The following is a 14,719-nucleotide window of genomic DNA, read 5'->3' on the forward strand; positions in this document are numbered from 1 at the left end:
AATATATATTATTAAGAACAAGCACTTCATTCTAAATATTATTTATCATACATTATTCTAAATTATTAAAAAGATATAGAATCTGATTCAAGGCAGGCAGGCATAGCCCTGGTTGATGTGATTCAGTTGAGCATTGCACCAAAGGGCCGCTGGTTTAATTCCTGGTCAGGGAATATTTCTCCTCTCTCTCTCTCTCTCTCTCTAATCAATAAAAACATTAAGGGGGGGGGCAGGCATATATTCCAAATTCAAAACCATGCAACAGATTAGCAATCCTTTACAGGCATTTTAATGTTTTTAATTTTAACATATAAAGCAAAGAGACTTCTATACCAGAGATACTGAATCAGTGACTTGCAACAGTATAGATTAAAGGGGGAAAGTTGCAAAGAGAAAGTAAAAACTTTTCTGGTGCCTTTCAAAATAACAGCTCCTGTATTTCTCTAAAGAATAAAACTTACAGCTTTTCGTTTAGTTCTTACTAACATAAGCTGATTATGTAAATGTTTAACATGAAAAACTATTGAAATTTCTAATTTGGCTGCATGTTAATTTGCCTTTATTTCAGACACTTGTGGCTGTTAAACCAATGCACACAACAGTGTAATAAACTTCTTATTAGGAGCCCTCCATAGGGAAGTAAAGAAACTGTCAACTCATTCCACTAAAGTAAACATGTTATGACAATGTTTCCAAGAGCTTTCCTTTTTTGACTGCTACATTTAAGCCTGGGGATAGAGAGTAACTACCAACACAACAATGAAAGATTCCCTAGAGATTAGCTTTTTATTACATTATCTAATTATTATTCTATACCCAATTAAAACTGCATCATTTATCCCTATTTGATTTTGCTTTCAAGAAAGGATAACCAACATGTAAATTAATTGTAAAACCACAAATGCTAGTAATCTTGAAATGGCGTTTTCTGGACTACAATTTATTAAAAATTTAAACAAATCATATTATGAGTTGTAAAAATGAAGTAAAAGCATTCACAAATAAAAATAATATACAAACTCAATAACAAAAGACAAAAAAAATCTAATTTCAAAATATACAAACGATAGAAACTGAAACTTCTAAAGAAGATATACAAACAGCCAAAAAACTCAGGAAAAGATGGTCAACATCATGAGTTATAGGGAAATACAAATCAAAGCACACCCAACAGGATGGCTATAATAAAAAAGACAGTGCTAAGTGCTGACAAGATGTGGAGAAATCCACATCCCTCATGTTCTATTGGTGGGAATGTAAAATGATATAGCTACTTTGGAAAACAATTTAGGAGGTTCCTCAAGACACTAAGCAGAGAATTATGTGACAGAGAAATTCCTCTCCTGGATAAAAGCCCAAGAGAAATAAAAACGTATGTCCCCACAAAAAAAAATTGTACACGATGCTCATAGTAGCATGATTCACAATATCCAAAAAGTGGAAACAACCCAAATGTCCATCAAATGATAAATGCATGAAGAAAGTATGGTATATGCTTACAACAAAATATTACTTAGCAATAAAAAGGAATGAAGTATTGATATATGGTACAATGCCAATCTTGAAAAATTGTCAAGTGAAAATGCCAGAAACAAAAGACTACATACTATACCATTCTATTTATATGGTGTTTCCAGAATAGGAAAATCTATGGAGACCAAAAATAGATTAGAAATTGCCTAGAGTTTGGGAGTTTAGGTGAAAAAGGGGATTGACAGCTAATGGGCACAGGATTTATGATTGGAGGTGATGAAAATGCTCTGAATTGATTGTGGTGATGGTTGTATAACTCCATCAATATAGTAAACACCATTAAATTGAATATGCATTTGAGTTATATATGAAAATTAAAAATTTTAAAGCAAAAATAGCCATAATTAATATGTACGTCTTTTATACTTAGGGAAAATATATGGATTTCTTAAATTGTGATCTCCATTGGGACATATTATAATCAAACTAGTGACCCAGTGCATGAAATTTGTGTACATTAAAAGGAAATTAATTAGAGGAATATTTTAATATTGCTATTTGCCTTTTCTCTATAATAGAAGTGTCGGAATGAAAGAATAATAGTAAAATGTAGTATATGAAAATCTTCTTCCTGTCAGAGCTGGGGCGTGCCACTGGAACCAGAGTCAAGTCCCCACCCACCCATGTGCGCCTCGAAACGAGACTCAGACCCGGCTGCCCCCCCCCCCCACCATTGGGCTAGATCTAGACCAGGCCCACCTGACCCCCGTCGGGCTCCGATGGGTGGGGGTGTGTGGCCTCAGGTCACCAGGCCCAGTGCCAGGGTGGGGTGTACAGCCTGAGGTCCCTTGGCCTGGGCCAGAGCAAGGGACATGCCTTAAGGTCCCTGTTAAGCCCCACTGGGCAGGGGGCAGAGCCTCAAGTCCGCTGGCCTGGCACCAGGCAGGGGTTGTGTGCTGAGGTCCTCCATCGAGCTCTGCCAGGTGGGAGACATGGCCCGAAGTCCCCAGTCAAGCCCTGCCAGGCAGGGGGTAAGTCCTAAGGTCCCCTGGCCTGGTGCCAGGGCGGGGGGCATGGCCTGAGGTCCCCTAGCCTGATGCTGGGGCAGGGTGTGTGGCCTGAGGTCCCCTGCCCAGTCAGCATCCTGCAGCCTCCGGTCCCTGCTGATTGCTCATTAAGGCTCCTTACGGGTACTCGAACTCTGCTGTGGGCATCTTGTGTTACAGGATCTCCACCTCTACTTTGTTATGGTGTGATGGTCAATTTGCATATTCCTTCTTTATTAGATAGGATCAGTGGAGCATGCAACATAGTAGTTGAGAAAGTGATACTTGTGGTGTGAGTTCTACCAAGTGAGAGAGAAGACTGAGAAGGGAGGGCCTTTTTAATATCCTGAACTTAAAATTATTGAAGATAGCACCTACATGCTTTATTTGTAAAGCATACTATTTAGGATAGATGGGAGATCACAAATAGTGACCTCATTATAGGAGAAGTTGTGCGTAAATAAAGTGTGGGAAAGATGACACTAGTGCTTATTAAGTAACTTCAAATGGATGTGATCCCAACAAACTGTAGGATCAGCGGTCTAAAGGCTGCAATAGCTGCTTTCTGAACTTGTTTGCCCTCTCTAAAATTTACTTCTCACCTGAGAAAACTTTATTAATTCATTTTAGTTTGTCTCTGTCTCCAGTTTTATAATTGACTTCCTCAGGAACCTCAACAAGTTGAAGCTCTAATCTACTTGGTAGCTTGTACTTTTAAAAATGGGAAAATAGAGTACGTAGCCTGTAATCCTGGGCCAACAGACCCTAAATTCGGTGGGAGAAAAAGAAAATATTACTTCGAGGTAAATACCAGATTAGTTATCAGTATGGGGTAATAACAAGACGACACGGAGATGGAAAATCATGATGACCATTTTACTGTTTACTTGTAACACTGCTTTTTCTTTTTCAGATATCTCTGATAAATGAAAGGCCAATGGGGGCTGAAAACCCTTGGTGAATGTAATTATTAAGCAGACATGAAAAATGCCTAGAGGAAACAAGTGGGTTAAAAAAAAAAAAGGGAGCAAACACTTAACATTCAACAATGTATTTCTTTAAACTCTTCACCTCTACTGCTCCTGCCATGTAATTCCATCCACTCTGACTTCAGCGTCCTCCTCAATTCACCCAAAATTAATTCCATGACCCACAGCCCCACCAAGCTCTGCTAAAATTCCGTTTCTAACATTCAGGTTGTTGACGTTAGCTTTTCTAAACTGAAGGCCTCGGAGGCGGGGCCTGGGATGTTTTGGTCCATTCATAATCATTCTGGACAATCTGCTCTAATTGGGTGTTCCCTGTCCTTGAAGCCAGATGCCAGCGAGCTCATTGACGCAATCGTCTCACAACCCTGCTGCTACCCACACGAGCATATTCATGGGACGCTTTCAGTGCCATCCCGGGTTTGGATGGTTTAAGTTTGGGGCATAACTGTTCCCACGCTGCTCCGGCCAAACCTCACAGTATTAACTTGTTTGTTGAAGGCTGCTCTCTCCAAGTTACATAACGTTTGTTCTCCGCCCAACTATCCCAACTCCTAGAAAAATGGTTGTTGTTGTTGTTGTTGTTATCTCCCAGCCTCCAAGCACGACTTTCTCACACTCGGCAAACAAGCCGAAACACAATACTTTCCCCGCACATTCACCAGCACTGTGGACAGCCCCAGCCCGGGTGAGAACGCTGGAGAGGGGAGAGGGGAAAGCAGAGAGGGGAAAAGGGAAAAGGGAGAGGGGAAAGGGGAGAGGGGAGAAGGGAGAGGGGAAAGGGAACAGGGGAGAGGGGAGAGCGGAGAGGGAACAAGGGGAGAACAGCATGGGAGGCATCCCGGGTGTCAGCGCAGTCCCGGAACAAAGTAGCGACTCGCGCAGGGAGCCAATGCCCCGCTCGTCCCAAGAGACGGAATCAGGCAGAGAAAGCAGGGCGATGACACCCCAAACAACCAGGAAGACGCTTTCCTTCGCTCTGGCCGGACCTGGCATGAAGGTCAAAGGCCTTATGTTGGGGGCTTAATGAGAACTGGGGGAAAGGAGGATGATGAGGCGCTGCCGGTGCTGGGCAGGAGGGTGGGTAAGAGGCGGCCGGTGCACACAGCAGCCTTCGGGCTGTTGGCGGAGGTGAAGGAGGTAGGGAGGGGGCCGCCCCGCCCGGGGAGGGAGGCCGCCGAGCCGGGTGGCCGCTCCGGGGTTTCCGGGAGCCGGTCCTCCCCCGCGGGGCTTGGCCTGCGAGGGCCGGACGTCCCGCCCGGGCCGGCACTCACCCCCGCCGTCTCCTCAGCCGAACATTCCAGCAAACTCTGGTCGATGGCCGGCCCCTCCGGCTCCGGCTCCGACGCCATCTTCCTTCGTCCTCCTCCCCAGCGCTGACGCCGCTGCCGCCGCCCCGAGGGCCGCGGCCTCGCTGCCGCCCGGTGGCCGCGCTCGCCACCCCTGCCCGGGCAGGCGCTCCCGAGCCGTCCGGGCGGCGGCGGCGGCGGCGGCGGGCGCGGGAGCGGAGAGCCGCGCGAAGGGCAGCCGCACAGGGGGGACCGTGGCCTCCGGCGCTCCCCGCCGGGCTCGGCGCCCGCGTCCAGTCACCGCCTCGTCCCTGCTCCGGGGAAGGGCACCGAGCAGCCGGGTCTGGCACTGTCGCTCGCTTCCACCGCGTCCCGAGCTGGGAAAGGGGCAATAGCACCCGAGAGCGGAAGCAGAGCCCTCTGGGAAGTGTAGTCAGCCATCGCTGGGCCTCGGAGAAGTGTGTGCCCTTATAGGGCAGGCCCAGGGGCATCGTGGGAGTTGTAGTCCGTCCGCTGACGAGATTAGGCATAGGGCAGGTGAGTGGGCGGGGCTTTCTGCACCAAAGAATCATGGGAAGAGAATATTGGCAAGAAGCGCCCTTCTGAGCCTCCGCCTGCGGACTGAGGGTCCTGGGTTCATTCCATTTAAGGGCGGGGCTCCATCCCTCAGGTGGGGAAGTGCAGGAGGCAGCCCATCAATACCTGTCCCTTCCTCTTTGAAGTCAATAAAAATATATTCTTATAAGTATATTTCCAGTAGGACATGATCTCAATCATCTAGGGGAAATGGTGAACTACATAGACTGATAAACAAGAACAGACCCAGAGATAAGGAGCCATGGGTCAGACTGTTGGACCTCAAAGGGAGGGTGGGGAAAATGGGAGAGATCAACCAAAGGACTTATATGCACACATACGAGCCTAACCAGCAGTCAAGGACAATAGGGGGGGGGGGGGGATAAGGAGGGGGAATTGGAATGGGGGGTTGAGGACAAATATGTGATATCTTAATCAATAAAGAAATTAATTAAATATATATGTTTAAAAAAAGAAAAGAAAGAAAGAAGCACCCACCTAGAAAGAGACAGAAGAGTATGATACTGTGAGAACTGTAGTTTTATTCTCTCAATCCATTTGTTCATTTTAAAATATATATATTTTATTGATTTTATACAGAGAGGAAGGGAGAGAGATAAAGAGCTAAAAACATCAATGAGAGAGAGTCATCATCAATCAGCTGCCTCTTGCACACCTCCCACTGGGGATATGCCCACAACCAAGGCACATGCCCTTGATCAGAATCGAACGGGGGTTCCTTCAGTCCTCAAGCCGATGCTCTATCCACTGAGCCAAACCGGTCTCGGCCATTTGTTCATTTTTGTATCTGCAGATTCTAGAACAGTACCTGGCACTTGGTAGACACTTAAGTACTTTCAAAGCAGATTATAGACACTCGAATACTCGTCCAATTAGTGAATGGGTTACATTGTATTCCTATAGTTCTCTAGCCCTGTCATTTATAATCCCATCCTTTAAACTAGTAACTGGGGTGAACATTACCAGGTGTTGGAAGGTTTTACAACATGTTACTATTTTAAAGGAAACATTTCCAAGCAAGTTAATTATGACCAGTTATCAGAATTTATTACAAGTCTTGCTGCAAAGAAAAAGGAGTCTGCCAAAGTCAATTCAGAGATTTACTTCTGATAGGGATTTTTTACAGAAATAGATAATCATTAGATTAGGTACAAAATAAAATTATATTTGATTAGAGACATGCATTTGACTGACAGTTGGAATGAATGGGCTTCTTAGAACAAGTCTTAAATTCCCTTACATTTATCAAGTAATTGCTTACACATTTTATCAGGTGTGCTAGTTTATTCTCAGAAGGAGATTGTGAGTTACATTAGGGAAAAAAAGTTCTGACTCAGTCCAGGTTTGGGATTTGTTTTTGTTTGTTTTGTTATTGTTAACAATACTACAATATTAAACAAGTTTTTTAAAGGAAATAAAAATTACCCATAACCTCATAGTACAAATAAGCCTTGTTATCACTTTAAAAAATAAGTAATGCACCGAAACTGGTTTGGCTCAGTGGATAGTGTATCAGCCTGTGGGCTTCAGGGTCCCGGGTTCGATTTCGGTCAAAGGCAAGTACCTTGGTTGCAGGCACATCCCCAGTGGGGGGTGTGTAGGAGCAGCTGATTGTTTCTCTCTCGTTGATGTTTCTGGCTCTCTATCCCTCTCCCTTCTCTATAAAAAATCAATAAAATAGGTTTTAAAATAAATAAACAAAAATAAGTAATGCTATCTAATAAAAAAAGTAATATGCAAATTAACCATCACTCTGCTACACCCACCAGCCACACCCACCAGCCAATCAGTATGCAAATAAACCCAGCCAAGCTGGCTATGGGCCACAGAGAACAGAAGGGAGGCTTGCGTTTCCCACGCAATGGAGGAAGCCAAGCTTTCCACCTGCCCTTGCTGGCCTAAGCCTCCACTCAAGGCTACAAAGTTTCAATTACAGAAGATAGACAAATCCAAACAGAAATGGTGGTAGCCATGGAGCTAAAGAGAGCAGGCTAGGGTTGCCCCTGGCAATGGAGGAAGCCAAGCTTTCTGCACACCCTGGCTGGCCCAGGCCTCTGCTTAAGGCTACAAAATTTCAATTATATAAGATACATAAGTCTCAATAGGAACAAAAAGGAGGCTTGGCTCTGCTCCAGGCTATAAAGTATCAGTTGTAGAAGGTAAATAAATCCTCTGCTTGGGTTGCCAGGGGAAGTGGCCTGCCTGCAAACCACTACGGGCCCCTTGCCCAGGCCACCCCACACCCCAAAGGAACCCCCAACCTGATCTGGGACATCCTTCAGGGCAAATCAGCTGTCCCCCAACCGTGCACCAGGCTTCTATCCTATCTAATAGAGTATTATGCAGATTGACCATCACTCCAACACATAAGATTGCTGCCCCATGTGGTCAAAGATCCTGCCCCCATGTGGACACAAGATGGCCACCACAAGATGGCCAGCAGGGGAGAGCAGTTGAGAGGGACCAGGCCTGCAAGGGAGAGCAGTTGGGGGAAATCAAGCCTTCAGGGAAGGGCAGTTAAGAGTGACCAGGCTGGCAGAGGAGGGAAGTTGGGGGCAAACAGGCTGGCAGGGGAGCAGTTAGACATCAATCAAGCTGGCATGGGAGTGGTTAGGGGGTGATCATGCTGGCAGGCAGAAGTGGTTAGGGGCAATCAGGAAGGCAGGCAGGTGAGCAGTTGGGAGCCAGCAGTCCTGGATTGTGAGAGGAATCCCAGATTGGAGAGGGTGCAGGCTGGGCTGAGGGACACCCCCCTGGCCCCATGCATGAATTTTGTGCACCGGGCCTCTAGTATATGTATAAGGTTAGAAATTTAAACTCAATAAAAATATTTTTAAAGAAAAAATAAAAACTACTTCTCTTACCCAAAGAAAAGAATTTTTAATACTTTCTTATGATATCTGCATAGATATCTAGAATGAGATATCTTCAAATGTTCTTCTGGGCATTATTTTTTTCTTTGCCCAACTGCCTTACACTGATGCACTGCCTAGTAAGGATGAACCTGGCAGAAAATTGGGATTGTTACAATCCAGAAGCAAAGATAATATCTTTCTAAGGGTCCTAACACATAATTAAATAAAGTAAAATACATAGATTGCAAATAATTTTATACTCTTAACATTGTTATTTTCTAATTCTATTACTTATGGATTGATTTTAATATTACTTTTCTAAATGTTCAAATTGGATGTTTGCTATTAATCTTTCTCTTTTTCTCAATATGTACAGCTAAGGCAGTGGTTCTCAAACTTGAGCATTTATCAGAAATGCTTGGAGATCCTGATAAAATACACATTTTTGGCCCAGCCCAATGGTTGAGCTCAGTGGTTGAGCATAGACCTATGAACCAGGTTATGGTTTGATACCTGGTCAGGGCACATGGTCAATCCTGTGAGGGGCATGCAGGAGGCAGCTGCTCAATGATTCTCTCTCATCGTTGATGTTTCTCTCTCTCTCTCTCTCTCTCTCTCTCTCTCTCTCTCTCTCTCTCTCTCTCTCCCTCTCCCTTTTTCTCTGAAATCAATTAAAAATATTTTTTAAAAGTTAAAAAAAATTATGGAGGGTGAAGGTGAAGATGAGGAGTGGGAGCAATGGATAGGTTGGCTAGGCAGGCATATCTGAGGATGGGAGAATTGAACTGAGCCCTGAGTAAAAAGAAAAGAGCTAACCATCTGAAGATCTGGGACAAGAGCATTCTGGATAAAGGAAACAGCGAGCGCAAAGGCCCTGGGGCTGAAACAGACTTGCACTGGACCAAGGACAGGAATAACGCTATGGCTTTATGGCAAAAAAAAAGTTTTCTGATAAATTAGTAAGTGCTATGCTCATTAGTAATAGTAACAGGCGTATTATTTCTATTCTTTATTAAAACCCTCTCAGATATGTGTTATTTTCAGTTAAAACACAATGAAACCGAGGCTCAGAAAGACAAGCTAACTTGCCCAAAGTCACTGTGGTAGCTTGGTTGCAGTTTTATGGCCCCAATGAATGCTCTTCCATTACCCACTCTCCACTGTATGCCTTTGCCAGCCTTTGAGTGGAGTCTACTTTCTTCCCAGCCCTTGAATCTGAGCTGGCCTTGGGTCTTGCATTAGGAAACAGAACCAGGTGGAAGTGACAGTGTGCCGCCTGTATCCCTAGATGTGGTCTTGCCCACTTCCACCCTCCTTTTGAACCTTGCTTTTTCCATGGGAACAAGTTAGGGCTAGCCCACAGGAGGATGAGCAACCACAGGAGAACAGAGGGACAGAGGTAAACAGGGAGCTTGCCAAAGCCTGGAAGCAGAAGCACGGGGCTGACCTGTGCGTCGCTGCAGGTACCTGCAGGGATGCAGGAAGACCAGAAGAACTGGCCTACACCGCGGACCTGCAGGACGGTGAACTAAATGCCATTTAAGCCACTACATAGAGGTAATTTTATAGGCAACGATAGCTACTTAATTCAGTCACAAAGTTAGATGAGAAGCAGAGCTGGCATTTGAACGAAGGTTCTCTAAGTCCAACCTTCATATTCCTTCCATGCCATCTTGTTCCCCCGATGTACCCATTTCTAGGGAAATCTATTTATTTATTTATTCTTTCAGAATTAAAATAACCAAGCTCATGTATAATAGGCCAAAACCCAGTCTCACTATTTCTTGAGAAATCCCCTCCCCGCAAAGCAATTGGCCCTGGATGCCTGGGTATGATAGGTGTCCACCCAAAAGGGCCTTTTCCATAGTCTTGTCCACTCTGACCCTTGCTTTACTACCTTGGCCCTTCACCATTTATATTATTCCTTCTGGACTAATAAACTCCCTTGTAAGAATGTATCCCCTGGCTATCCTTTTAGAAAGTTCGTTAATCGCTATCAATGAGGAATTTCATTCAGTATTATTTTAATCACACAAGACATTGGAAAGAGCCAATGAGTTAATCAATAAGGTTAAATACGTTTATATAATGGGATACTGTGCAGCCATGAAAAATAATGAAGTATTATTAGGTTAAAATTCAATGTGGTATCCTGGCACCTAATATGCTGTAGACACTTACAGGAACATGAATAAATGCATGAACAGGGTCCTTACCTTTATTGAATTCATGTTTTAGCTCTTCTGGAAATAAGACAAACTATTAACTGAACCACCATCACTCCCAACACAAATACCTAGAAATGCTGGATAAAAACATAACAAATATGATGGTAATGCGTATTTTAAAGATTGACATATCCAGTGCCATTCTGATGTGTCCTTGTGATTTCTCTTTATGAAAGTTTGTAGGATTCTCTCTTTGTTCCTGATGTTCCAAAGTTTTCCTATGATTTGCCATGATAGTTTTGAGGGGGGAAAAAAAGAGAAATTAAAAAAACACTCATACCCTGTAAGCTAGGGATTCCAGCTCCAAAATTTTATCAGTTCCACAGATGTACTCATATAAGTGCAAATTTCAAGAGTTACATTGGTGTACAAAGTTGTTGTTTTTGTTTTTGTTTTTTAAAAAAGGTAGAAAAGAAAAGAATCCCTGGCCAGTGTGACTTAGTTGATTGAGCAAATTTCTATGTTCGGGTTTGATTCTGGGTCAAGGCACATACCCAGGTTTCAGGTTCAATCCCTAGTCAAGGTACATCTGGGAGGCAACTGATGTTTCTCTTTCCCTTCCTCTCTCTCTAAAATCAATTTTTTAAAAACTTAAAAAAATAAAGAAAGAAACCAAATACCTTCCTTGTATGGCTTCTTGGTTGTTTTTCATTTTAGGCATTCGTTATGTACTTCCTGTTGTGAAAGATAAGGATTCCACTCTCTCTCAGCCACTGTCCCCACCGCATTCCATTCTTTCCACTCCTCTCTCCTCCTGGTATGGTCATATTGTAATGCAGTTAGGTAACTTTCCAGAGTTTACGTTATCGCGCTGATAAAAGTTATTTATAGCTGAGTCATGCAGTAAATGATGATGACTTGTTTTCCTGAACAAACTTTTGTTTTCCATGGAGTTAATAATTGTCTTATTTTTTATTTTGATCCTTTCCTCTGAGCACACTAGGATATTCCAGCCCCGATTCTCCAATTGCTAAATCTCTCATGATACTGAGACACATCCAGGCGTTTATAAATTTTACCTTGCAGAAACCTCTCCTGGAGTTTTCCGACCTGCTCCCAATGGACGGGGTGCCCTGTTAGCCAGCAGTGGGTTTCCTGTGATGCTAATGAAACTTATGCTTTAGCAGTGTAGCCACATGATCCTGAGTTTTGTGAAATTAGCAAAGTAAGATATTTTAATTGTGGTTGCTCCAATTCGCTGTCTCTTTTCTATCCAACTTTTCATCGATCACGTTTCCTTCACAGGGATGTTTTGTGACCCAATCAACGGGAGGTAGTAAGTTGGAGAGCCACTCAGTTTAGATTTAGTTGGATTTACCAGTATTTATGCAGTTTGCATCTCCTCTATATAAAGTTAGATCAGTGTCAGCGAAACCCTGTAGGAATTGCTTCAGGAATATTCCTCCCTCATGCTGCACTGATTCACCCTGGGTTGCAACCTGAAGGTGCAAGGTCAAAGATATAATAGGATATGAACATGAGAGCATAGGTTGCCTCCTGCATGCCCTCTACCAGGGATCAAGCCCGAAACCTGAGCGTGTGCCCTGACCAGGAGTCAAAAACAGCAATCTTTTAATGCACAAGATGACGCCCAACCTCCTGAGCCACACCAGCCAGGGATTCCTCCAGAATTCTGATGGCAGCTCCCAGTGTTCTGATGGCAGCTTCCCAGAATTCTGATGGCAGCTTCCAATGTTTTTATTGAGAAATCTAACACCATTCTGATATCTGATTCTTTATCTCTGATCTTTTTCTACTTCTGGAAACATAAAGTATATTCTTTTTATCCCTACATTTCTGAAATTTCACAATGTGACTTGATGTGGATCAGTCTTTTTGTTTTTTTATTTTTATTTTCTTTATTGATTAAGGTATTACATATGTGTCCTAATTCTCCCTTTACCTCCACCCCTACCCTGCTCATGTCCTCATGCTCCTGGGGTCTGTGTCCATTGGTTAGGCCCATATGCATATATACAAGTCCTTTGGTTGATCTCTCCCCCTTACTCCAACCCTCCCCTACCTTCCCTCTGAGGTTTGACAGTATGATCACTGCTTCTCTGTCTCTGGATCTATTTTTGTTCATTAGTTTATGTTGCTCACTATGTTCCATAAATGAGTGAGATCATGTGATATTTACTTTCTCTGACTGACTTATTTTGCTTAGCATAATGCTCTCCAGGTCCATCCATGCTGTTGCAAATTATAGGAGTTCCCTTTTATAGCAGTGTAATATTCCACTGTGTAGATTTACACAGTTTTTAATCCAATCATTGGTTGTTAGGCACTTAGGCTGTTTCCAAATCTTAGCTATGGTAAATTGTGCTGCTATGAACATAGAGGTGCATATATGCTTTCTGATTCATGTGTCTAGTTTCTTGGGCTATATTCCTAGAAGTGGGATCATTGAGTCAAATGGGAGTTTCATTTATACTTTTTTGAGGAAACTCCATACTGTTCTCAACAGTGGCTGCACCAGTCTGCATTCCTACCAGCAGTGCACGAGGGTTCCTTTTTCTCCCCATCCTTGCCAGCACTTGTCATTTGTTGATTAGTTGATAGCCATTCTGACAGGTGTGAGATGGTACTTCATTGTCGTTTTGATTTGCATCTGTCAGACGATTAGTGACTGTGAGCATGTTTTCATATGTCTCTTGGCCTTCCTTATGTCCTCTTTCAAAAAGTATTTATTAGGCCTGTTGTCCATTTTTTGATTGGGTTGTTTATCTTCCTTTTGTTAAGTTGTATGAGTTCGCTGTAAATCTTGGAGATTAAACCCTTATTATTGGTGATAACATTGGCAAATATGTTCTCCCATGCAGTGGGCTTTCTTGATGGTTTTTTTTGCTGTGCAGAAGCTTTTTATTTTGATGTAGTCCCATTTGTTCATTTTCTCCTTAGTTTCCATAGCCTAGGAGCTGTATCAGTGAAGATATTGCTTCAGCATATGTCTGATATTTTGCTGCCTGTGAATTCCTCTAAGATTTTTATGGTTTCCTGTCTTACATTTAAGTCCTTTATCCATTTTGAATTTATTGTTGTGTATGGTGCAAGTTGGTGGTCTAATTTCATTTTTTTTTCATATATCTGTCAATTTTCCCAACACCATTTATTGAAGAGACTGTCTTGATTCCATTGTATGCTCTTACCTCCTTTGTCAAATATTAATTAAGCATTGTAGTTTGGGTTGATTTCTGGGTTCTCTATTCTATTCCATTGGTCTATATGTCTGTTCTTGTGCCAGTACCAGGCAGTTTTGAGAACAGTGGCTTTGTAATATAGGTTGGTATGTGGTATTGAGATCCTTCCTACTTTGTTCTTCTTGGATCAGTCTTTTGTTGTTGTTGCTGTTAATCCTCACCTGAGGATGTTTTCCTATTGATTTTCAGAGAGAGTGTAAGAGAGGAGAGATGGAGAGAAACATTGATGTGAAAGAGACACATCAATTTGTTGTCTCCTACACACACCTCAACCAGGGCCAGGGGTGGAGCCTGTGACCGAGGTAAGCGCTTTTGATTGGAATTGAACCTGGGACTCGTCAGTTCCCAGGCTAATTCTCTATCTATTGAACCAAACCAGGTAGGGCAATGTGGTTCAATCTTAGTGCTGAGCACTCAGTGACTCTTTCACTATGAAAACTCATGTCCTTAAGGTTTTGGAAAAATTTGAAGAATGCGTTTCTAAAAAGAATGTTCCCCCTATTTCCTTCCTTTCTCTCTTTTTCTCCTGGAACTCCTGGACTAATTTCTTTCTCTTATCTCTCCTATTTCTATTAGTGTATCTTTTTTTATTTTCTTTCTGGGAGATTTCCTGAAGTTTATCTTTTTTAAAAATATATTTTATTGACTTTTTTTTTTCTTTTTTTTTTCACTGTACTAGGATAGAATGAACCACCTCAGTAGCTTCTGAGGCTAAAACATTTCTATCACCACAATTACTTTAGCAAACCTGGTTCCCTTTACTTCTGACTTTTTTTTTTTTTTTAATTGAGAGGAAGGGGGAGGGAGAGAGAGTTAGAGACATTGATGAGAGAGAAACATCAATCAGCTGCCTCCTGCACACCCCCCACTGGGGATGTTCCTGCAACCAAGGCACTTGCCCTGGACCGTAACCAAATCAGGAACCCTTGAGTTCGCAGACCAACACTCTATCCACTGAGCCAAACGGGTTAGGGCCTGAACTTTCTTTAATCCTTTTAATGAATTTTTTAAAAAATATATTTTATTGCTTTTTACAGAGAGGAAG

General features: G+C 42.9%; 1 protein-coding gene and 1 pseudogene across 4 annotated transcripts in view; both read right to left on the bottom strand.

Annotated features, from left to right (window-relative positions):
- The window catches only part of UBR2 (ubiquitin protein ligase E3 component n-recognin 2), a 111,344-nt gene extending 106,147 nt beyond the window's left edge, over nt 1–5,197 (bottom strand). For 3 of the 4 annotated variants that reach the window (XM_036414328.2, XM_045573146.1, XM_036414330.2), the window contains exon 1: nt 4,780–5,197. In XM_036414328.2, the coding sequence (XP_036270221.1) occupies nt 4,780–4,857 (78 nt within the window). In that variant the 5' untranslated portion in view covers nt 4,858–5,197. Of the gene's footprint in view, nt 1–3,406; nt 3,635–4,779 lie in introns of those variants that run through there. The other variant, XM_045573148.1, reaches the window with a different exon arrangement.
- A 9,145-nt stretch (nt 5,198–14,342) lies between these two features.
- On the bottom strand, nt 14,343–14,494 carry LOC118706218 (annotated as a pseudogene).
- Between the last annotated feature and the right edge of the window lie 225 nt (nt 14,495–14,719).

The sequence above is a fragment of the Pipistrellus kuhlii genome, unplaced genomic scaffold (genome assembly GCF_014108245.1).
Source record: "Pipistrellus kuhlii isolate mPipKuh1 unplaced genomic scaffold, mPipKuh1.p scaffold_m20_p_5, whole genome shotgun sequence".
Classification (NCBI taxonomy): Eukaryota; Metazoa; Chordata; class Mammalia; order Chiroptera; family Vespertilionidae; genus Pipistrellus; species Pipistrellus kuhlii.